The 25,105-nt window shown below is 42.5% G+C and overlaps 1 protein-coding gene across 1 annotated transcript in view; it reads left to right on the forward strand.

Moving 5' to 3' along the window:
- Nucleotides 1–11,172: 11,172 nt before the first annotated feature.
- Nucleotides 11,173–25,105, forward strand: part of syt14a (synaptotagmin XIVa) — a 179,084-nt gene continuing 165,151 nt past the window's right edge. Inside the window, exon 1 of the mRNA XM_023995029.2 lies at nucleotides 11,173–11,304. Coding sequence (XP_023850797.1) covers nucleotides 11,292–11,304 — 13 coding nt within the window. The 5' untranslated portion in view covers nucleotides 11,173–11,291. The remainder of the gene's footprint in view (nucleotides 11,305–25,105) is intronic.

Here is a 25,105-nt window from a genome sequence, read left to right on the forward strand (position 1 = left end):
AATTYGGTTGSCAGTGTGGGTCAGCTTGAGATCATGCTTCCAACRCTATTCCTGGAGAGCTAACCTCCTGTAMGTTTTTGCTTCAACCCCAGTTGTAATWAACCTGGTTCAGTTTATCAACCAGRTAAATATTAGAATCAGGTGTGCTAGATTAGGGTTGGAATGAAAACCTACAGGACGGTAGCTCTCCAGGAACAGGGTTGGAGAGCCCTGATTTAGAACCACCATGAAATAAATATGGATCTTTTCTATCAATCGTAGAAATGTGTCTGCCCTAATGGATACACAGAAGATATTTATATAAGCTGTACAAGGCTCTGTAGCATCAAACAGATGCTAGACATTCAGATATGTTTGTTTATTTGTCAAATTCTAAAATACAGGGAAGTGTACACTACTTAACGCTAATTCAGGACAACTGGGTATTCAACAAGAATGTTAGCTAGTTCAGTGTCCGAGTGAGTCTCGGGGGTAGAGACACACAATTACAGGGAACTAGCTACAGATTGTTACACCAGATAATGTGATTTACACCACAATTTTTCCCGGCATCTTGTGTATTTCAAGCCTTCTCTCATGGTTTGAGACAGGTGGGTGTCCACCCCAAAGTGCTGCATGTCATGATGACACAGACTTGAAAAAGACACGATGGTTGCGCAAAAATATATATATTTTATTACATTTCTAAATTCAAACTGAGCCCCTGCAKCTGGACACAGACATTTTAAGAGACTCCTGTTTCGCAGAATCGAGGACGAAGACGGCATTGCTAAGGTTGGTTGAAAATTCTCTGTGGTACACCAAACAGTAACTATCCTGTAACTCCTGGTAATGGATACCAAAAATCTTTGGTTAAATAACAATATCTGGTGTAACAATCTGTAGCTAAGAGAACTGGTGGTCAGCCTAATAGAATGTAATAGGGCATAACCATCACCATTTGCACAGTGACCAGACCATACAAAGGAGCCTAGGTAGGTAGGCAGACAGTATCTACCTACAGCGATGTCTATCTAGCAAATATTTTAATAGTACAACCAGCTCTAATTTTAGAGATTTAGAACAGTAAATTGTTATAGTATTGTTTCTCCTCACTGTTTGCTAGTAAACTTAGCTTGCTGGATATGCAATACTTGTTATTTACATGTTTGGAATCCTATTTCAAATCAAATTTTATTTGTCACATGCGCCGAATACGGAATGCTTACTTACAAGCCCTTAACCAACAATGTAGTTTTAAGAAAATAGAGTTAAGAAAATATTTACTAAAAGTAATAAAATAAAGTCAATAGAGTCAATGTGCGGGGGTACAGATTAGTCGAGGTAATTTGTACATGTAGGTAGGGGTAAAGTGACTACAGATAATAAACAGTGAGTGGCAGCAGAGTAAAAACCAAGGGGGCGGGGGGGGGGGGGGGTCAATGCACATAGTCTGGGTGGCCATTTGATTAATTGTTTAGAAGTCTTATGGCTTGGGTGTAGAAGCTGTTAAGTGGCCTTTTGGACCTAGACTTGGCGCTCCGGTACAGCTTGCCATGCGGTAGCAGAAAGAACAGTATATGACTTGGGCGACTGGAGTCTTTGACAATTTTGGGGGCCTTTCTCTGACATATAGGTCTTGGATAGCAAGAAGCTTGCTTCCACTGATGTACTGGGCTGTAAGCACTACCCCCTGTAGTGCCTTACGGTTGGATGCCGAGCAGTTGCCATTCCAGGTGGTGATGCAACAGGTCAGGATGCTCTCAAAGGTGCAACTGTAGAACTCTTTGAGGATCTGGGGACCCATGCCAAATATTTTCAGCCTCCTGAGGAGAAAAAGGCGTTGCCCTCTTCACAATTTTCTTGGTGTGTTTGGACCATGATAGTTTGTTGGTGATGTGTACAGCAAGGAACTTGAAACTCTCGTCGATGTGAATGGGGGCATGTTCGGCCCTCCTTTTCCTGTAGTCCAGGATCATCTCCTTTTTCTTGTTCATATTGAGGGAGTGGTTACTGTCCTTGCACCACACCGCCAGGTCTCTGACCTCATCCCTATAGGCTGTCTCATCGTTGTTGGTGATCAGGCCTACCACTGTTGTGTCGTCAGCAAACTTAATGATGGTGTTGTAGTCGTGCTTGGCCAAGCAGTTGTGAGTGAACAGGGAGTACAGGAGGGGACTAAGCACGCATCACTGAGGAGCCCCTGTGTTGAGGATCAGCGTGGCAGATGTGTTGCTGTTTACCCTGATCACCTGGGGGCGGCCCGTCAGGAAGTCCAGGATCCAGTTGCAGAGGGAGGTGTTTAGTCCCAGGGTCCTTAGCTTAGTGATGAGCTTTGTGGGTACTATGGTGTTGAACACTGAGCTGTAGTCAATGAACAGCATTCGCACATAGGTGTTCCTTTTGTCCAGGTGGGAAAGGGCAGTGTGGAGTGCTATTCAGATTGTGTCATCTGTGGAACTGTTTGGGCGGTACGCGAATTGGAGTGGGTCTAGGTTTTCCGGGATGATGGTGTTGATGTGAGCCATGACCAGCCTTTCAAACCATTTCATGGCGTGAGTGTTACGGGGCGGTAGTTACCACAGGTTACCATTGCTTTCTTGGGCACAGGGACTATGATGGTCTGTTCGAAACATGTACCGTAGGTATTACAGACTTGGTCAGCGAAAGGGTTGAAAATGTCAGTGAAGACACTTGCCAGTTCGTCCGCGCATGCTCTGAGTACATGTTCTGATAATCTGTCTGGCCCCGCGGCCTTGTGAATGTTGACCTTTTAAAGGTCTTGCTCACATTGGCTATGAAGAATGTGATCACACAGTCATCCGGAACAGCTGGTGCTCTCATGCATGCTTCAGTGCTGCGTGCCTCGAAGTGAGCATGAAAGGCATTTAGCTCGTCTGGTAGGCTCGCGTCACTGGGCAGCTCCCTTTGTAGTCCATAATAGTTTGCAAACCCTTCCACATCCGACGACCGTCAGAGCTGGTGTAGTAGGATTCAATCTTAGTCCTGTATTGATGCTTTGCCTATTTGATGGTTCGTCTGAGGTTATAGCGAAATTTCTTATAAGCGTCCGGATTAGTGTCACGCTCCTTGAAAGCGGCAGCTCTAGCCCTCGGTGTGGATGTTGCCAACAATCCATGGCTTCTTGGTTGGGATATGGACGTACGTTCACTCTGGGGATTATGTCGTCAATGCACTTATTGATGAAGCCGGTGACTGATGTGGTATACCCCTCAATGCCATTGTATGAATCCTCGGACATCTTCCAGTCTGTGCTAGCAAAACAGTCCTGTAGTGTAGCATCCGCGTCATCTGACCTTGCGTCATGCCTATAATTTTGTGAGATTGAAATTCGTCCACGGTCATAATCAGAACCAATGTCAACCCTCGTCAATTATGTTACATAAGTAGCTATTAAAATTATTTACAGTTGCTAAGGTTACATGTTTACAAATGCTAGGCGTAGTGCATAACAAGTTACACAATTTAGCAGGCGCTAGGCTAACTAGCTAGCCAACTCCAGTCATGTGCTAATGCTGGTAAACCTAGCTTTAGGTGGCCTGGTTGTAATGTTGTAACTTGCTGTTCAATAGCCATATCTACGACTAATAAGAMAAGAGGTTTTTACAATTGAGATACAAAAGATCTACGATTGTAAAACCCATTCTATTTTTAGTCGTAGATATGGCTGCCAGTAGTTATTTAACTAGCTAACTTAGCACACAGAAAAATTGTTAGATTTCCCCACACTGTAACACAGTAGTATGTTAGCCAGCATTACAAAATATGGGTTTCAGTAGATAAACTAAAGTTAACTAGGCGGCTTGCAGGAAAAATAACTTACTTTTTCATCTGCCCTCTTGGTGCTGCATTCGGCTGTAGCGTAGCTTCTAACGTTAGCTAAATCCCAATCTTTGTTTCGAATCCTCTTCACTATACTCCGGTTGAAAGATTTATGACTGAATATCACCATGTAGCTAATAGATGCCCCGCTGTCGAATTCGTGTAGATGAGAGGAATCATTTGAAGCCATTGCATCTGGTCAGTTCTTTCAYTTTTGCCCAAAGAATTGTTGTTGGTGTCCACCTCCTTTTCAAAAAAGCTRGCCTTCGGGGAGGGAAAGAGTCCAGAGCACGAAGCATCGCCCAACACAAGTTGTAGTCTTCCAGAGACTGGAAATAATGTGTCCGCTTGTATATTTAGCAATGAATCCGCCGATAGGAACATCAATGAAAGACGTCCAATGGCTCTATTGAACAAGGACAGACATATCTACACCCACAAAAACATATAGTGCGATCAGTATTACAGAGAGCATTCGCGACATGCCACAAACAGGACTACATTCATAAGGTGTATCATTCAGAGAGCGAAGTCCTGACCTGCCTTACTCCTGGGCAATTATGTATGAAACACATCTCACTGTCCTAGAAATACCCCAGACATGATGAAAACAAGCGTAGATTCCCCCAGGGTGAAATTCCCCTTTAAGGTTTAAAACATGACCTTTAATTTCATAATATGAACACAATCTACTTAAATTCTAAATCAAGCAAACAAATGATCTCAAATGAAAAGTCTAACGCAGTGCCAATGCCATTGATTTAATCATGTAATGTCTGATGGCATTTCTCATTGCATGTAATTACTGTATCTATATTGCTTTATGTGTAGCAGACATGAGTCGGGCTCATGGTTTTGTGATGAGGTTAGGCACGTGCTACTTCCCTTCCCCCGCACCGTCCTTATGATTGTGCCATTGATCTTCTCCCAGGCACCACTCCACCTCGGGGTTGTCTATATTCTCTATCCGGGCCGGAGACCAAGGCTATGGAGGAGCATATAGAGGAGTCTCTGGCTACTGGGGCTGTCCGTCCGTCTGCATCTCCTGCCGGGGCAGGGTTTGTCTTTGGGGAGAAGAAGGACAAGACCCTGCGTCTGTGCATTGACTACCAGGGACTGAATGCCATTACAGTTAAAAATCGGTACCCCCTACCGCTCCTCTCCTTGGCTTTTGAACCTCTCCAGGGGGCCACCATTTTTTCCAAGCTGGACCCTCTACCACCTGGTTCGGACACGCGAAGGGGATGAGTGGAAAACACCCTTCAACACAGCCAGCGGACACTATGAGTACCAGGTCATGCCGTTTGGTCTCACCAACTGGTCAACGCTGTCTTCCAGGCTTTGGAAAACGATGTGCTCCGGAACATTGCTAAACCATTTTATGTTTGTCTACCTTGTTCGTGAAAGCCGAGAAGTGAGTTCCACTGCTCTACAATCGCCTTTCTGGGATATGTCATTGCTGAGGGTAATGTCCAGATGGATCCTGGAAAGGTGAAAGCAGTGGTGGATTGGCCTCAACCTACGTACAGGGTGCAGTTGCAACGATTTCTAGGCTTTGTAACTTCTACTGCCATTTAATTCGGGGTTACAGCACCCTGGCGGCCCCACTCTCTGCACTCACCTCTCCCAAAGTACCGTTCACATGGTCTCCAGCTGTCGACAAAGCCTTTGTGGACCTGAAGCATCGGTTCACAACAGCACCCATCCTCATCCATCCGGACCCGTCTCAGCAATTTGTGGTAGAGGTTGATGCTTCTGACGTTGGAGTGGGGGCAATCCTGTCCCAGCGATCTGCCCAGGACCAAAAGCTTCATCCCTGTGCCTTTCTGTCCCATCGTCTCAATCCTGCAGAGAGGAACTACGACTTAGGCAACCGAGAATAACTGGTGGTCAATATGGCGTTGGAAGAGTGGAGGCACTGGCTGAAAGGAGCAGAACAGCCATTCTTGGTTTGGTCCGATCATAAAAATGTGGTATATCTCCGTACAGCCAAGCGCCTTAACTCCAGGCAGGCTCGGTGGGCTCTCTTGTTTACTAAATTCAACTTCACCATTTCCTACTGCCCAGGGTCCAAAAATGTTAAGCCTGACGCTTTCTCCCGCCTATACAGTTCCTCTGCCACACCCTCGGTCTCCGAAACCATTCTCCCTACCTCATGCCTTGCAGCCACAGTGGGTTGGGGTATTGAGACCCTGGTTCACAAGGCACAACGCTCCCAGCCTGGACCTGAAGGGGGCCCAGCTAACCGCCTGTTTGTCCCTAACTCAGTCCGGTCCCGAGTCCTGGAATGGGCTTATTCCACCAGGCTAACCTGTCATCCAGGTTCCCACTGTAGCCTAGCATTCCTCCAACACTTCTGATGGCCCACATTGGTTCCTGATGTCTCTGCCTTTGTCGTTGCATGCACGGTGTGCGCCCAAAACAAGACTCCACGGCAAGCTCCTTCTGGCCTTCTTCAGCCACTACCAGTTCCTCATCGTCCCTGGTCCCATATCTCTCTGGACTTTGTCACTGGGCTTCCCCGTCTGATGGCAACACCGTCATTCTGACTGTGGTGGATCGGTTCTCTAAGGCCACTCATTTCATCCCTCTCCCCAAACCTCCCTCTGCCAAAGAAATGGCCCAGCTCATGGTGCAGCACGTCTTCCGAATCCATGGACTCCCGGTGAATATGGTGTCCAACCGGGGTCCTGTATTTTCAGCTCAGTTTTGGAAGGCGTTCTGCACCCAAATTGGGGCGTCGGCCAGCCTATCCTCCGGATTCCACCCCCAGTCGAACAGCCAGTTGGAGCGAGCTAACCAGGACCTGGAGACCACCCTAAGATGTCTGGTCTCAACCAACCCCGCTACCTGGAGCCGACAACTGGTCTGGGTGGAGTATTCCCGGAACACTCTTCCCTGTTCAGCAATGGGACTCTCCCCTTTTGAGTGTTCCATGGGTTATCAACCTCTGCTCTTCCCAAAACAAGAACCAGAAGTCAACGTACCCTCGGCCCAGATGTTCATCCGCCGCTGTCGACATACCTGGAGAAGAGCTCGGGTAGCACTTCTCAAGACCAACTCCAGGTATCGTCAACAAGCGGACCGCTGCCGGACTACAGCTCCCTGCTACCGCCTTTGGCAGAGGGTGTGGCTGTCCACAGGGGACCTGCCCCTTCGTGTAGAGTCCCACAAACTGTCCCGCTGTTTCATTGGTCTGTTTCCCATGTCTAGAGTCCTTAGTTCTACTGCTGTCCGTCTCTTGTTACCCAGTACCCTCCGTATTCACCCTACGTTCTATGTGTTTAGGATTAAGCCCGTGTCTCACAGTCCTTTTTCTTCTGTTCTCAGGCCCACCCCCCCTCCCTGTCATTGATGGCCATCCGGCATTCACGGTGAGACGTCTCCTGGGTGTTCGACCAAGGTGCAGGGGTTTCCAATACCTGGTTGACTGGGAAGGTTACGGCCCGGAGGAGAGGTGCTGGGTTCCCGCTAGAGACATCCTGGATCCAGCCCTCATCACCGACTTCCACCGCAGACACCCCGGTCAACCAGGTATGCGCCCAGGTAGGACGCCAGGTGTTGTCCCTAGGGGGGGTACTGTCACACCCTGATTAGTTTCACCTGTCCTGTTTCCCGTCTCTCTGTGCCAGTTCGTCTTGTATGTTACAAGTCAACCAGTGTTTTTTTCCCGTGCTCCTGCCTTTTCTATTCTCTTTTTCTAATCCTCCCGGTTTTGACCCTTGCCTGTTTTCTGGACTCTGTACCCACCTGCCTGACCATTCTGCCTGCCCTGACCTCAAGCCTGCCACACTATACCTCCTGGACTTTTTGCCTGTCCACGACCATTCTCTTGCATACCCCTTTTGGATATAATAAATATCAAAGACTCAAACCATCTGCCTCCCGTGTCTGCATCTGGGTCTCGCCTTGTGCCCTTATAGTGAGAGTGGTCATAATAGTTTTATAGGTCAAACCGTTCAGACGCTACAGACGTTTTCGTGAGAAGACTGATTTTCGGGATGTCTCATAGTCTGACAAACATCGCTTTAGCTCTGCCACTTTCCACCGCAGGTGGGGAAGGCCGACAAAGGCGGATGCGGTGGACTGAGACACAGCTCATGCAAAAAAACACATCTCTCGCTTAAACGGAGGTATTTTGATGGGGATTTTTGGATTATGTTAATTCGATTGCACAGGTGCGTCAATAGACTCTGAAGGATTTTTAATGTGTGTGGGTGTGTATAATCACCCCTGTCCACGTTTCCCCCTCTCCCTGTGTTCCTCTTTCACTGTATTTGTTTCCTTTCAGGACTAGAAGTACACTGGGTATCTCTCCTCTGAGGCTGGCTGCCATGACTGGCCACGTCCCTGCAGTCAAGCTGCCGCTGGACATGGGCTCAGACATCAAGGCTCAGATCGAGACCAACCGCCACAAGGCACTGACCCTGTTCTGCTTCCAGGGCCGGACAGAGTTGGTCAGTCTGCTTTTGTATCGCGAGGCCAATGTGAAAGCAGCCACAATCAACTGAACCTGACATGTCATGTTATGCATAAACTGATTGATATAAATACTCTATTACTGACAAAGAAAATATACCTTTATGTTATAAAAAACATTTTGATTAGCTTACATATTGCATATTGCATCAAGGTATTGATTTTAAACAGCCATCACTAACATTGAGTGGCTGCTACCAACATACTGACTCAATCTATAGCCACTTTAATAATAAAAAATTGGTTTTTTAATTAATAAATGCATCACTAGTCACTTTAAACTATGCCACTTTATATAATGTTTACATACACTACTCATCTCATATGTATATACTGTACTCTATTGTCACGTTCCTGACCTATTTCTGTTAGTTTGTTGTATGTGTTAGTTGGTCAGGACGTGAGTTTGGGTGGGCATTCTATGTTGTCTGTTTCTATGTTGGTTTAAGGGTTGCCTGGTATGGCTCTCAATTAGAGGCAGGTGTTTGGCGTTCCTCTAATTGAGAGTCATATTTAGGTAGGTTGTTTCACAGTGTTCGTTGTGGGTGGTTGTCTCCTGTGTCAGTGTTTGTCGCACCATACGGGGACTGTTCGGTTTGTGTTTGTACATCGTCATTTTATGTGTAGGCTATTTTCCCTGTTCGTGCGTTCTCGTGTTTATGTAAGTTCGTCGTTCAGGTCTGTCTACTCCGTTTGTTGTTTTGTTAGTTTATAGTGAAGTTCGTGTTTTCGTCTTGTCTTTAATAAATATTATGTGTTCACAACCCGCTGCGCCTTGGTTCCCTCAATACTCCTCCTTTTCGGTTGAAGAGGAGGACCACCGTTACATCTATACCATCTACTGCATCTTGCCTATGCCGTTCGGCCATCGCTCATCCATATATATTTTTATGTACATATTCTTATTCATTCCTTTACACTTGTGTGTATAAGGTAGTTGTTGTGAAATTGTTAGATTACTTGTTAGATATTACTGCATGGTCAGAACTAGAAGCACAAGTATTTCGCTACACTCGCATTTACATCTGCTAACCATGTGTATGTGACAAATAAAATTTGATTTGAAATTTGATTTATTTTTGATTTCTCGGTCACAGAGATGAGGATGGAGGAGAGAATGGATTTTGAGAGACTCGTGGTACCTGGTAAGACTTGTGAATTTATTACCACCTGACTTTTCTCTGTATTTTCTTCCCTGTAGTACCCCTGGTCTTCACAGTAGTGTTAGGGTTACCCTGCCCTCCATGAATAATGGCTACCTGTAGTTCACAGCACAACTCTGTAGTTTGAGACAACCATCTATCTGAATAAAGCATGCATTTTAATTTTGTGGCCTCTGATATATTAGCCCTCCTCTAAACCTGTTCAAGTGAAGTAGCAAACCCCTGACTAAAGTTATGCATTGAATAATGACAAGGATGTGCAGTAAGACTGTTTTATACTTTCGTTTAATTACTAATTTTATATATTAGATTTTGAGGCGACTCAACCTCCAGGAACCCCCGTAGTGCCCATCAGGAGAGGGGAACTTGCTGATAGTAACACGTACTGTCTGTCCCGATACCATCATTACCATTGATAGCTGGAGGATTTTCGAAATTAATGGGTAGGATTGTATGGGGAAAAATAAAAAGTGATTTTCTTTCCAGTTAGGCTACATCCTCCACACAAAACGTTGAATGAACATGCCTATACAAAGCCATGGGCTTTTCAGGCTGGTATTTGAGTACATCAGTATGGGATAGTTTGTTTGGTAGCTAGCTAAATTATTCATTAATAGATTTTTTTAAACTCTCATTAGCAATGATGCCTAGTGTTTGAAAATTAATGTTTAATTCTTCACCTTTGTAAAGTTTTCATTTGAATCATTCTGTTGTTGGAGCAATGGAAATCATATAAAAATTAAGTTTGGTTTAAAATAAATAACATTTCGTTCTTACACTGTTTGTCCATAATTTATTTGTAATCTAAAAGCAACCATCATTTGTCACATTTGTAGGAATCACAGTAGTCAACACTAGATCTGAAACAGACTGGATTACATTAACAATGGTGGTAGCCTATGAACCTGTTGATTGTGTTTTCAATAACATCCATATTGCTTTCAAAGTGATACATTATTTTAGTATGCTGGTTTGTTTAGATTGTGAATGTATTAATTATTGTCATATCATTGATATGTTATTTTTTATTGCATGCTTAAATGGGCTGACTTTTAAACTGACGAATATACAAATGATAACCTTTATTTTTATCTGGAAATGTATTTGAGATCCACTATAATTTAATTCCACTCACTGATAACATGTTTTGCCTTCTTGCCAGGTCGCCCTCGCAAAATAGGTTTTTAACCTCAATGGGTCTTACCTGTTTAAAGAAAGGTTAAATAAATACATGTTCTAAATTAATTTCCCTAAGAATGCATGATTTTGCACACACTGTAAAACAATTCGTCGTGGCCACAAATTATCCATTATATTGACCAGATACTCAAGTGGCCGAGCTCACAATTGGAAGGACATGTCTTCAAAAATGGAGAGCAAGTTGTCTGAAATGGTCCAATGAGAGGGTAGACACGTGTGAACAAAACGCACAACTCCGATGTGAAATACTTTTCTCCAAGTTGCCGGGATGTCACGTGTCCTACTTATATCAGTACTTATATCAGTACGCGTGTAACAACCTAAGCATTACGAAACTTATATTCGATCAACTAAGCCTCACGTAGCAAATAAGCCATTACATTTTTTGTTGACCAAATTCCACACTTTCATTGACTTCCATTCAAAAACCCTTGCATTGTGGGCGAAAAAACGCCACCTGCTGGAGAAGACAGATTTTGAGGCCTCAGTCTCGGTGAATAGGAGTAGACCAACAGAAGGTAAGCTTCGTGATACACCAACCATCTAGTGACCCCCCTTCCCTTTCGTTTACATTGCGCCTCTCCCCTTCTTCAACGATCGCTTTGGTTGAATCCAAAACAGAACATCATGGCGATTGATGGTAAGTAGGCCAATAACGCGTCTCCTCGTCTTGTACAATGAACATCCATTGAAAATAATTAATATTGGCACGACAAACGTGATTGAATATGTTTAGTGAACGTACTGATTTATGACATTTGCAAAAGTTTTTGTCGTTTGCAACGTCGCGATGGGTTTACATTGGAAACTGATATCTCATAGCGGCACTGCAAAGATCATGTAGCCTACTCTGCATGTCATTTCTGTGGTGCTGAAAAGATAGCTTCCRCCGAAATGCTGTGATTTTGTTCCATCCTGCCTGTGTGCTATTTTCGATTGAGAAGATATCGAGTTGTTTGTTGAATGCTATGTTTTAACCCATTCAACTTCTGTCTGACTGCGATAGCGAGTGTTTCATATTTAGGCTACGATTGGGAAACTGTTGTCATGTTGTAGTGAGAAAATGGTAGAGACCTGAAGTTTAAATAAAAAGCCAGAATAAATAGTGAGATGTGTACTCGTGCACAAAGCAGGGAAGAGCTGTAGGCAAGCAGGTGTCTGGGTGCCGTTTATTGTTTATCAAATGCATTTAATCAGCGGGCAAATAAAGCAAAGCACAGTATGTTCTTATAGTGGTACATGAAGAACTAACTTGTTCGCTGGTTTTGGACTGGGTTCTTCCTGTTTTAGCTTACATGCAACAAGCGTGTAAAAAAATATATAAACGCAACATGTAAAAATATAAACACAACATGTAAAGTCTTGGTCCTATATTTCATGAGTTGAAATAAAAGATCCCCAAAATATTCCATATGGACAAAAAGCTATTTTTGCACACATTTTGTGCACACATTTGTTTACATCCCTGTTAGTGAGCATTTCTCCTTCACCAAGACAATCCACCCATCTGAAAGGTATGTCATATCAAGAAGCTGATTAAACAGCATGATCATTACAGGTGCACCTTGTGCTGGGGACAATAAAAGACTACTCTAAAATGTGCAGTTTTGTCACACAACACAATGCCACAGATGTCTCACGTTTTGAGGGCGCATGCAATTGGCATGCTGACTGCAGGAATGCCCTCCAGAGCTGTTGTCAGAGAATGGAATGTTACATTCTCTACAATCAACATCATTTTAGAGAATTTGGCAGTACCTCCAACCGGCTTCATAAACGCAGACCATGTGTAACCACGCCAGCCCAGGACCTCCACATCCATCTTCACCTGCGGGATCATTTGAGACCAGCCACCGGGAACAGCTGATGAAACTGTGGGCTTGCACAACCAAAGAAAATCTGCACAAACTGTCAGAAAACATCTCAGGGAAGCTCATCTGCGTGCTCCTTGTCCTCACCATGGTCTTTAACTCACTGCAGTTCAGTGTCGTAACCGACTTCAGTTGGCAAATGCTCACCTTCGATGGCCACTGGCACACTGGAGAAGTGTGTGTGGGCGAGCGGTTGCTGATGTCAACGTTGTGAACAGAGTGCCCATGGCGGCGGTGGGGTTATGGTATTGGCAGGCATAAGCTACGGACAACGGACACAATTGCATTTTATCGATGGAAATTTGAATGCACAGAGATACCGTGACGAGATCCTGAGGCCCATTGTCTTGCCATCCACCCCCATCACCTCATGTTTCAGCATGATAATGCACTGCCCCATGTCGCAAGGATCTGTACACAATTCTTGGAAGCTGAAAATGTCCCCGTTCTTCCATGGCCTGCATACTCACCAGACATGTCACCCATTGAGCATGTTTGGGATGCTCTGGATCAACGTGTTTGACAGCGTGTTCCAGTACCCTCCAATATCCAGCAACATCGCACAGCCATTGAAGAGAATTTGTTCTTAACTCGCCTAGTTAAATAAAGGTTAAAAAATAATCATAAAAAAGAGGACCTGGACAACATTCCACAGGCGACAATCAACAGCCTGATCAACTCTATACGAAGGAGATGTGTCGCGCTGCATGAAGCAAATGGTGGTCACACCAGATACTGACTGGTTTTCTGATCCAGGCCCTGCCTTTTACATTTTTTAAGATGCTGTATCTGTGACCAAGAGATGCATATCTGTATTCCCAGTCATGTGAAATCCATAGATTAGGGCCTAATGAATTTATTTGTATTGACTGATTTCCTTATGAACTGTAACTCAGTTAAATCTTTGAAGTTGTTTGCAATATTGCTTTTATAGTTTTCTTCAGTGTATATTGTGTAGAGTTGACCTGTTTACAGTGAACATCTGTTTCTAAATAAGTCCTCTCGGGGGAGCTTGGCATTTTGCAGATTGGTCTAGTTTATGCTGTTCTTTCAGTGTAGTTACCACTTAACCTCCAACAACCCACACACACAAGGTTGCTTTCTCACTGCAATAGTTTGAATAACTTTCATTTTGACCACTGACTGTATCTGCTATTACCCGATTATTCCTTGTCTTAATACTTTTGTAACACCTCTCTTTCTTTTTCTTGATACAATTCTAAAAATAGCCTTTGTAATATTTATAACTTGTCAGAGATTTATCTACAATGTTTATTAAAATAACATGATTTAAAAAAAAAAATATATAAAAAATTTGAGCATTTTGGCTATTCAATAAAAAAACCATATGGTTTCACCATCACTAACCAATTCTAAACTCAGTTTGGTTGTTCATAAGAATCAACCAGGAGGATAAATAACAAGCAGTGACATGAATTTAAAGCAATAGATTGCAAGCTGATGCAGTGGTGCGTATTGATGGATGCCAAGGAAAGCCAGGCTTCCCCAAAAAATGTACCAATGAAAAGAAAAAACACATACAATTATTTATCAAGGGAGGCCAAATGTCTCTCTGTGTCTCATCATTTTCCTTCAATTCACAAGAGGCTGAATGTACAGTGTCTCATTGGAGAAAGCATCCGGACAAGCAAAACAGCGCGTCTCTGTATGTGTAGCCCATCTATATAATGCTGTCTGGTTAAAAAGAGTATGACATTGTTGCCGCCCATAGCATTGAATGCAAGAGAAGCCAGCGAGCATTTGGCCTCTCTTGATGAAGATAATCATTTTCAAAWAAAAAAAAATCAGCTTTGAGCCAAACTGAGTGAACTCAATTGGCGCACCAAAAAAAGTGTAATGGGAAACCAGTTGAAACCAGGATTTGGCTTCACACCAATCACATCACATCCAAAGCCAAACGTCATTGATAGAAGAAACTTGAATTGTTGCATCTCGTTGTGTTGTTGTCCTCCTTAGCTAGCTAGCTAAAATTGTCCCTTTCCTAAATTAGTCATGGATGGAGATAGGGATTTGGACCAAAAAAKCCCCGACATAATTCTCCGTATTAGCCAATGATTAGAACGTTGATTCTGATCCAACCATAAATTCATACATTGCGCCCCTGGCCTGAAAGGATGGAAGTTCAATATGTAGACATCAATGATGTCGCTCTTGCTGCTGGTGAGTCTCTGATCCACCTCTACGCAGACGACACCATTCTGTATACTTCTGGCCCTTCTTTGGACACTGTGTTAACAACCCTCCAGAAGAGCTTCAATGCCATACAACTCTCCTTCCGTGACCTCCAATTGCTCTTAAATACAAGTAAAACTAAATGCATGTTCTTCAACCGATCGCTGCCTGCACCTGCCCGCCTGTCCAACATCACTACTCTGGACGGCTCTGACTTAGAATATGTGGACAACTACAAATACCTAGGTGTCTGGTTAGASTGTAAACTCTCCTTCCAGACTCACATCAAACATCTCCAATCCAAAGTTAAATCTAGAATTGGCTTCCTGTTCCGCAACAAAGCATCCTTCACTCATGCTGCCAAACATACCCTTGTAAAACTGACCATCCTACCAATCCTCGACTTCGGTGATGTCATTTACAAAATAGCCTCCAATACCCTACTCAATAAATTGGATGCAGTCTATCACAGTGCCATCCGTTTTGTCACCAAAGCCCCATATACTACCCACCACTGCGACCTGTACGCTCTCGTTGGCTGGCCCTCGCTTCATACTCGTCGCCAAACCCACTGGCTCCAGGTCATCTACAAGACCCTGCTAGGTAAAGTCCCCCCTTATCTCAGCTCGCTGGTGACCATAGCCGCACCCACTCGTAGCACGCGCTCCAGCAGGTATATCTCTCTGGTCACCCCCAAAACCAATTCTTCCTTTGGCCGCCAATTCTCCCTTTTGGCTCTCCTTCCAGATCTCTGCTGCCAATGACTGGAACGAACTACAAAAATCTCTGACAGTGGAAACACTTATCTCCCTCACTAGCTTTAAGCACCAGCTGTCAGAGCAGCTCACAGATTACTGCACCTGTACATAGCCCATCTATAATTTAGCCCAAACAACTACCTATTTCCCTACTGTATTTATTTATTTATTTATTTTTCCTCCTTTGCGCCCCATTATTTCTATCTCTACTTTGCACATTCTTCCACTGCAAATCAACCATTCCAGTGTTTTACTTGCTATATTGTATTTACTTCGCCACCATGGCCTTTTTTTTGCCTTCACCTCCCTTATCTCACCTCACTTGCTCACATTGTATATAGACGTATTTTTCTACTGTATTATTGACTGTATGTTTGTTTTACTCCATGTGTAACTCTGTGTTGTTGTATGTGTCGAACTGCTTTGCTTTATCTTGGCCAGGTCGCAATTGTAAATGAGAACTTGTTCTCAACTTGCCTACCTGGTTAAATAAAGGTGAAATAAAATAAAACATGTAGCTAGATGTAGTTGGCTAATGTTAACTAGCTGGCGCATAGTTATGAGCCAGGTAGTCGAGGACAACAAAAACTAAAAGCGTGTACTATATGACAGTTATAGACCGTTTTGGTAACATGAAAGAGAGGAGGATGGCATTGGTGTTTCTTTACAAGTAGGGTGAGTCAACATAGTTTTTTCTACTTGCACACACATCTAAATCAATAGTTGTTTAGTAGTCTGAAAATGTCAGAAACACTAACTTGATTGACCATGCTGTAGGGCATGTAACTGTTTGTTACATGCAATATGCTTTGTGGACTTTACCGAAAAGATGTTGCTCTCAGGTTTTGTGATGAAACAAAGGTGTGGTTGAATTTATTCTGCCACTGTGTCTTCTTATTGTGTTGGCCATAGGTCTGCTGTATATATCAAGATGGCAAGCCATATTAACTAACAGGTTATAGAGCAAACCATGCAYTTATCACAACACACAGGTTGTAATATGGCATTTTTAGGCTTCCACTGGGATTTTTATCCACCCACCGCTAGTGAGCTGATGTACATTGTATTTGGATTTTGACGCAAAACCATACATGTCTTGTAAACATTCTGAGTGAACTGGCAATGGGATTGGATGAGTGTTTCATTTGATTCTTGGAAACAATATGAACATTTTAGGAAACAGCTGTTGTGAACTGACAGTGCAGAGAAAAGTTCAACTCAATGTGCTAGTGAACTACAATGTAGCAYATTGGCGTCGGGACAAGGTTTCCCCTAGGTACAGATCTAAGAATCTTCCCGTCCCCCAATCCTAACCGTAACACTAGGACCGCTGGCCTTCAGAACCTACAAGAACCAGCCAAGAGTGTGTGTTCGGGCACCACCTGTAGCCTAGGCACAGTGTTGTTATCAACCAAAATAAATGCCATTGTAAAAAATGTATTAATTGATTGTAAGAAAGACATATGCCATTATTTTACCCTAACCCTACCACCCCTCCCCTAATTGGAGTAAACTAATGGACAACAACACTTAGGCTTCTACTTCCAGTTTATACATACTATATACATTTTACGGACACAATGTATTTTACAATAGTTATCTTTTGTTTGTTTTTAATCCCATGCTTCAACTACCCTCAACTCCTCCCATCTATCTCTGAAAACCCTCCAGTTGGATTTTTATTTGCCATATATTTTTTCCTGTGCTGTTTCACAAAAGTTCTGAACCTATATGCAGTGCCTTRAGAAAGTATTCAGACCCGTTGACTTTTCCAGATTTTGTTACGTTACAGCCTTATTCTAAAATGGATGAAATTAAAACAAAATCCTCAGCAATCTACTCACAATTCCCCATAATGACAAAACGAAAACAGGTTTTTAGAATTTTTTGCTAATTTATCAAAAATAAAAAACAGAAATATATCTTATTTACATAAGTATTCAGACCCTTTTCTATGAGACTCGAAAGTGAGCTCCCGTGCATCCTGTTGTGTCATACCCAAGAAGACTCGTTGCTGTAATCGCTGCCAAAGGTGCATCAACAAATTATTGAGTAAAGAGTCTGAATACTTATGTAAATGTGATATTTCAGTTGTTTTTTAAATTAGCAAACATTTAAAAAAATCTGTTTTTGCTTTGTCCTTGTGTGTAGATTGAGGGAAAAATGCAATTTAATCCATTTTAGAATAAGGCTGTAACAAACTGTGGAAAAAGTAAAGGGGTCTGAATGTTTTCCAAAGGCACTGTACATTTTACTGACAAACTATATTTGACCTCTCAACTCCACACAACCCCCTCTCATCTATCRCTTATCATCCATTTATTTTCTTCAATTTGCCATATATTTTTCATCTTTTATTATTGTTATTATTATATTATCAATTGACTATGACTTTTCAAATTACCCAGCAGTGCTATTTGTAGAGTTAGCTCCAGGTATATGTTGCATTTCTTCAGCCATTCCTGGACCTGCGATCAAAAACAAGCTACATATGGACAGTACCAAACAAATTATCTAAAATCTGCAGAGCTGGGATGGTTGTGTCCCCCATATATATGTTTGCACAGTACCAGTGAAAAGTTTGGTGGACACACCTACTCACTCTGAAATAACACATGGAATCATGTAGTAACCAAAAAGAAGTTTAAACAATTCGAAATATATTTGAGATTCTTCAAAGTAGCCACCCTTTGCCTTGATGACAGCTTTGCACACTCTCAACCAGCTTCATGAGGCAGTCACCTGGAATGCATTCCAATTAACAGGAGTGCCTTGTTAAGTTAATATGTGGAATTTCTTTCCTTCTTAATGCGTTTGAGCCAATCAGTTCTGTTGTGACAAGGTAGGGGTCATTTACAGAAGATAGCCCTATTTGGTAAAAGACCAAGTCCTTATTATGGCAAGAACAGCTCAAATAAGCAAAGAGAAATGACAGTCCATCATTACTTTAAGACATGAAGATCAGTCAACTCGGAAAATTTCAAGAACTTTGAAAGTTTCTTCAAGCGCAGTCACAAAAACCATCAAGTGCTATGATGAAACTGGCTCTCATGAGAACCGCCACAGGAAAGGAAGACCCAGAGTTACCTATGCTGCAGAGGATAAGAGTTATCAGTCTTAGAAATTGCAGCCCAAATAAATGCTTCACAGAGTTCAATAACAGACGCATCTCAACATCAACTGTTCAGAGGAGACTGCGTGAATCAGACCTTCATGGTCGAATTTCTGCAAAGAAACCACTACTAAAGGACACCGATAAGAAGAAGAGACTTGCTTGGGACAAGAAACACGAGCAATGGCCATTAAACCAGTGGAAATCTGTCCTTTGGTCAGATGAGTCCAAATTTGAGATTTTTGGTTCCAACCGCCGTTTTTTTGTGAGATGCAGAGTAGGTGAATGGATGATCTTAGCATGTGTGGTTCCCAACGTGAAGCATGGAGGAGGTGGTGTGGCGGTGCTTTACTGGTGACACTGTCAGTGATTTATTTAGAATTCAAGGCACAAAGCACGGCTACCACAGCATTCTGCAGCGATTCGCCATCTCAGTGGGACTAAGAGCAAACCAGATATCATTTGTTTTTCAACAGGACAATGACCCAACACACCTCCAGGCTGTGTAAGGGCTATTTGACCAAGAAGGAGAGTGATGGAGCACTGCATCAGATGACCTGGCCTCCACAATTACCCGACCTCAGTCCAATTGAGATGTTTTGGGATGAGTTGGACCGCAGAGTGAATGAAAAGCAGCCAACAAGTGCTCAGCATATGTGGAAACTCCTTCAAGACTGTTGGAAAAGCATTCCAGGTGAAACTGGTTGAATGCCAAGGGTGTGCAAATCTGTCAAGGCAACGGGTGGCAACTTAGAATCTTAAAAAAAAAAATATAGCATACAATTATTGTGACTCTTTCTATATTGTCCCTAACATCTTTACTCCCTAGCAACAGTTGTGGGGTACATACGCACACAAACACTCATACACACTTAACCCGTTTCCCCCACAAACAACCATAAACTCGGATGCACAACTGTTGTTCCATCCCAGAACCCAACTCGAGAAAGGATTTGATTTACAAATGCATGTACAGTTGCAACTGTTGGAGAAGGCATGGAAAATGTAGCAAATTTAGAGATTTGTTAATTCCTAGCTGATGGGGATCATATATATACCCCCTTCCCCTGAAACACACACACTGGTCCCCCGTTGTGACCATTTCCCCAAGCATCTCTGTACAGTCAGACGTTTGATTATTTTGTGCCACTAGGGCCACTATAATATGCCCCCTCTCTAAATGTCTGGGTGTGACCCTCCCCCCCATTGGTTACTGCAGCTAGTGTTGCCAGCACTGCCACTACCTGGGTGGAGGCACCCCACCGGAGTCCCCGCCGGCTAGGTCATCAAGGTTCTCATTAGCAGCTTTGATAATTTCCTTGTATTTTATCTCTCCCATCACGGGGCTTTGGCTTTGTAGGCCCAATCATGCCAGGCAGGTTCAAAATCTTGAGGGGACGTTGCTGCTTTAGTAGGTCTCTGACCACATTCATCTTTCTGATTTGGCTGCGTATAGGATACTTACAGTAGGCCCATAAAACAGATAAGGACTTGAGTCGCTCAGGTGGGTGTCTAGGGTATAGGGTTGGGGACCATTTCATCATGACGGACAATAAATAAGCTATATTTATAATTTATTTTAAAATGTATATCCCTTAAATGCACAAAATTGAAAGAGCTCTCTCACGATTTGCAACCATTTATCCTTTTTCACTCGCTTAACGCCACACAACAAACAAACACACAAACCCCACCTCGCGTCACAATACATCCGCACATACCCACATACTGTGCCTTCTATGTCCTCTGTTTGCTGTGTTTTTATCCCTACCATGTCGATTGAGTACTTTTGTGTTTCAGTTCCTTATAATTGAAGATGTATTTTTTTAGCTAATTATCCTTTCTTCTAATGCTGTCTCATCCATTTATAAAATACTATAAAAGGAAAGTCGAATGCAAATTATTTTCCAACGTTCCCTATCTAGAATGTTGTAGTTGTAGTTTATTTATTTAACAGTTGTTGTATTTGTATTGCTTTTCTATATATATACCATGGATAGTATTGGTTGTTCCATTATTCCACTCCTCTATGGGAACTTTGCAATATTTACAATAGCCATGGAGTAGTCTTTGTGTCTCGGAACATTAGGTTATCAATATACAGTTTATCGACTATTAGAGCTACACGTTTCCCTTTTTAATCGATTTTCCTTGACGATTGGGTACAGAACTTTGCGTCTTTCTCCTATTTCCTTCGGGAACTGATCATTCATGCCTATTTTACCATTATTTTATCTTTAAAGAATGCAAATTTGCCAACGATTGGGCGCTCATATCTCTGTCCTAAACGGTGTACACGCTTGAGTTGGATTTTGTCGACAGCTTCGCCTGGGATTTGAAGCACTGTAAGGAGGAACTGCCTAACTAAGCCCTCAGGAACTTCTCCTTCTTTCTCTTGGATACCAGTAAGTACCAGATTTTCTCTCATAGATCTAGTCTGTGTGTCAAGTAAGGCTTCTCTCAGAAAGATGTGCTCCTTTTTGAAGTTCATTAACTTCTGTTTCAATCTTCAATCTTGTCCCTTTTAGCTTGTTTGTTTGTTTGTTTGTTTCTCTATTGCCGCAGCTTTTTCGTCACTCATCTCGAGGCTCGCCTTCAACTCCTTTATATGCTTACTGACTAATTCAAGTATGTCCAGTTCGTCATTTAATTTTTTTTCACAGATCAGTTTCCACCGTTATCATTCCCGGTGGTGAAAAGCTTAATTGTCTGTGTCCGTCGAGGGCTCACGTTTTCTTTTAGAGAAACCCGTCATGTTCGGGTGTTGCTTGTRTTCATAATATTTGTAGATACATTTCTCTAGCCTTATGATTCGTTTTGTGTTATACAGATTGAAGGTTATTACCCACCAGTATGTGAAGTGCTAATATTTAGTCTAACTTACAGTATTGAATATAATGTTTTTATCTTGAGGTGATCTGCACTGCTGTGTTCAGTCTGCCATCTTGATAGGCCCTCTCAATTCTTATTAGCCAATGCCCGTCACGTGATCGGGTCGTTCTCACAGGCTACAAATGAAGACAGACACATCGGGGACGCAACTGCGAACGTCCTTATCAAATTCCGAGGTGCATATTGAAGATGTTGGAAGAACTGTCCACATTTTACTTTTTGTCAGCCAACAAGATGAATAGGCCTAACGAAAAGCAAAAGCAAAAGCACTAGCCTATGTCAGTCTACTATCCCCCATAGTACAAAAGTTGACCTATTCTATGAGAGATAAATATTCCAAACATAGTCGAGGACAGTTGTGGGATGCGATAGATCCCAAATTAATACAACCACTTGCATCAAAAAACGTTTTAAAAGCATTGAGGCTGATGCAACAGATCAAAAAAGTTAAGCTTTAAAATGTTGATAAACGATTACGCTATTTCTTCACATAAGCACAGCAATGCGCAAAATGCAATCAATTAGCAGGAAAACACTATTCCTCAAAAGTGACTGCAAATGCAGTTATACATGTAATGCTTTTATTATAAAGATGGATTTTTATGGTGAAAAATTATCAAAGCAAATTTTATTTTTCACATACACATGCTTAGCGGATGTTAATGCGAGTGTAGCGAAATGCTTGTGCTTCTAGTTCCGACCATGCAGCAATATCTAACAAGTAATCTAACAATTTCACAACAACTACCTTATACACACAAGTGTAAAGGAATGAATGAATATATGGATGAGCGATGGCCGAAAGGCATAGGCAAGATGCAGGAGATGGTATAGAGTACAGTGGGGCAAAAAAGTATTTAGTCAGCCACCAATTGTGCAAGTTCTCCCACTTAAAAAGATGAGAGAGGCCTGTAATTTTCATCATAGGTACACTTCAACTATGACAGACAAAATGTGGGGGAAAAATCCAGAAAATCACATTGTAGGATTTTTAATGAATTTATTTGCAAATTATGGTGGAAAATAAGTATTTGGTCAATAACAAAAGTTTATCTCAATACTTTGTTATATACCCTTTGTTGCCAATGACAGAGGTCAAACGTTTTCTGTAAGTCTTCACAAGGTTTTCACACACTGTTGCTGGTATTTTGGACCATTCCTCCATGCAGATCTCCTCTAGAGCAGTGATGTTTTGGGGCTGTTGCTGGGCAACACGGACTTTCAACTCCCTCCAAAGATTTTCTATGGGGTTGAGATCTGGAGATTGTTGTCCTTGATGATATTTTTGTCCTTCCTGTGACATCGGGTGGTGTAGGTGTCCTGGAGGACAGGTAGTTTGCCCCCGGTGATGCGTTGTGCAGACCTCACTACCCTCTGGAGAGCCTTACGGTTGTGGGCGGAGCAGTTGCCGTACCAGGCGGTGATACAGCCCGAACAGGATGCTCTCGATTGTGCATCTGTAAATGTTTGTGAGTGTTTTTGGTGACAAGCCGAATTCCTTCAGCTCCTGAGGTTGAAGAGGCGCTGCTGCGCCTTTTTCACCACGCTGTCTGTGTGGGTGGACCATTTGTAACTCACYCGCCGTGTATGTATGCCAGTTAGGCTTTATACCAGTTGTAAAGTGGATTAATGTGCTTCATTTTAAGAAGTTATTTCGACACTTTAGTTGTGATACAAACCTTATCAAAACATATAGGCCTATGTGCTGTTTCTTGCCTTACTGCACACAAGCTGGGCCTCATTCACAAGTGCTAGGCTAATATTTTCCCCCATCGGACTACTCTTGATTTAATCTTGTCTTTACATATACTAAATCATTTGTTTTGATTTAGAATTTTCCATCATCATGCACCTGTCTCGAAGCAGGGGGAAAAATACATGTCATCTATGCACTTAAATAGCGAATGGACAATGCTTTTCCCGTGGTTCATTTTCACTGCAAATCTTGGAGTAGTCCTACAGAACCGGAGACAATAGCACCAGGTTTTTCCTCTTCTGTTTCCAAGGCTTGATTACAACCTATTACAAATGGTGCCAACATTTTGTGGCTGTTCTTTCAGCAGGAGAGAGGGTGAATGAGTCAAAGACAAGACTGGGCCCCGCACCCCATGGTATGGCTTATATTGTTGTTTCAAAGACCTGACTTGGTCCAGCACCCCATGGTATGGCTTGTTGTATCGCTGTGTCAAAGACCTGGCTGGGCCCAGCACCCCACTGTATGGCTTGTTATATTTCTGTGTGTGTGTTTGTGACCCGAGGAACATGTAACATGGTTTCAGAAGAAAGCCACTTTCAATTTCCTTATGTCGGAGGCTTTCATCAAGGTAATTGTTGCCTGGTGTAATGTGACTAACACGACTTCTCTTTAGAGCGTGTGTCATCCTGCAGCACAACACGTCACCCTTTATAAAGCACATGTTTGTCATATTCAACATAGTGGGTTATGTCACATTTGACATTGGTTATTGTCACATGGTTATGCCACATTTATATACCTTTTATAAGGCATGGCATAGTTAGAAATGCTTTGTAACATGTATGTAATGCTTAGAAGCAAGGCATTATGAAGTGTTTATAAGCTGAATGTCATTTTAAAGCGGGATCTAAAAGTTTATAGTCATCAAGATGACACTAAATCAATTGCTTTAAACATATTAATATATTTGGTTTGGAACTGTGGATTTTTTTATCATACGCGCCTGTCCATTGCAGGACTCAGAACACAGTTGTCAAACTCTAAAAGTTGCTGGCCACAAAGAAATATACAAGCCAAGCTTTCACTCAAATGAGAAACGACACCTATTTAGAACTGCCTGTGGTGAAATTATTAGTTGAAATTATCTAGTCAAAAAAAGTATTGTTTCCCATTTCATATTTGCCATCTACCGTAACCGTTCTCCCACAAGGAGATGAGTTGATAAATGGCTACTACGGTTCTATCGACAGGTGCTGTGTATATGATTCTTAGTGCAAATTTAGACGCATTTAAAATACCTAGGTAGCCAAAAGACAAAGTAAACCAGTAAGTACCTTTTTTTAAAAGTTGCAGTTCATTCTCTCAGTTCGTCCATTTCCCCAGTTCATTGTGGTTTGCCTTTTTTAGAAGAGCGCACATGGCACACGTAGCGTCAGCGAATTGTAGTCTCGTACGAACCATACATTCTGTTTCGCTGCGCGGATCATGTATATGACCAGATTCAAACCGTTTGAGCCCCTCCCTTTCCCTCCACCGTATGGCCGGACCAATCGGCGTCCTCTGATCATTTTTAGGGGTGGTTTATTTGATGACGGCAATCATAGCATGGTTGCTCTTGAGGAGGTTAGTGTTGATGCTGCTATAGCAGCGGTTATATCAGAACTGGTGGGCATAACTTAATTGAAAGAACAGCAAATACAGTGAGCTCGTAAGGTATTGGGACAGCTTTTTTTTTTATTGTTTTGGCTCTGTACTCCAGCACTTTGGATATGAAATTATACAATGACTGAGGTTAAAGTGCAGCTTTAATTTGAGGGTATTTTCATCCATACCGGATGAACCGTTTAGAAATTACAGCACTGTTATTTGGGGACCAAAAGTKTTGGGACAAATTCACTTATGTGTATTAAAGTAGTAAA

The sequence above is a fragment of the Salvelinus sp. IW2-2015 genome, linkage group LG10 (genome assembly GCF_002910315.2).
Source record: "Salvelinus sp. IW2-2015 linkage group LG10, ASM291031v2, whole genome shotgun sequence".
NCBI classification, from domain to species: domain Eukaryota; kingdom Metazoa; phylum Chordata; class Actinopteri; order Salmoniformes; family Salmonidae; genus Salvelinus; species Salvelinus sp. IW2-2015.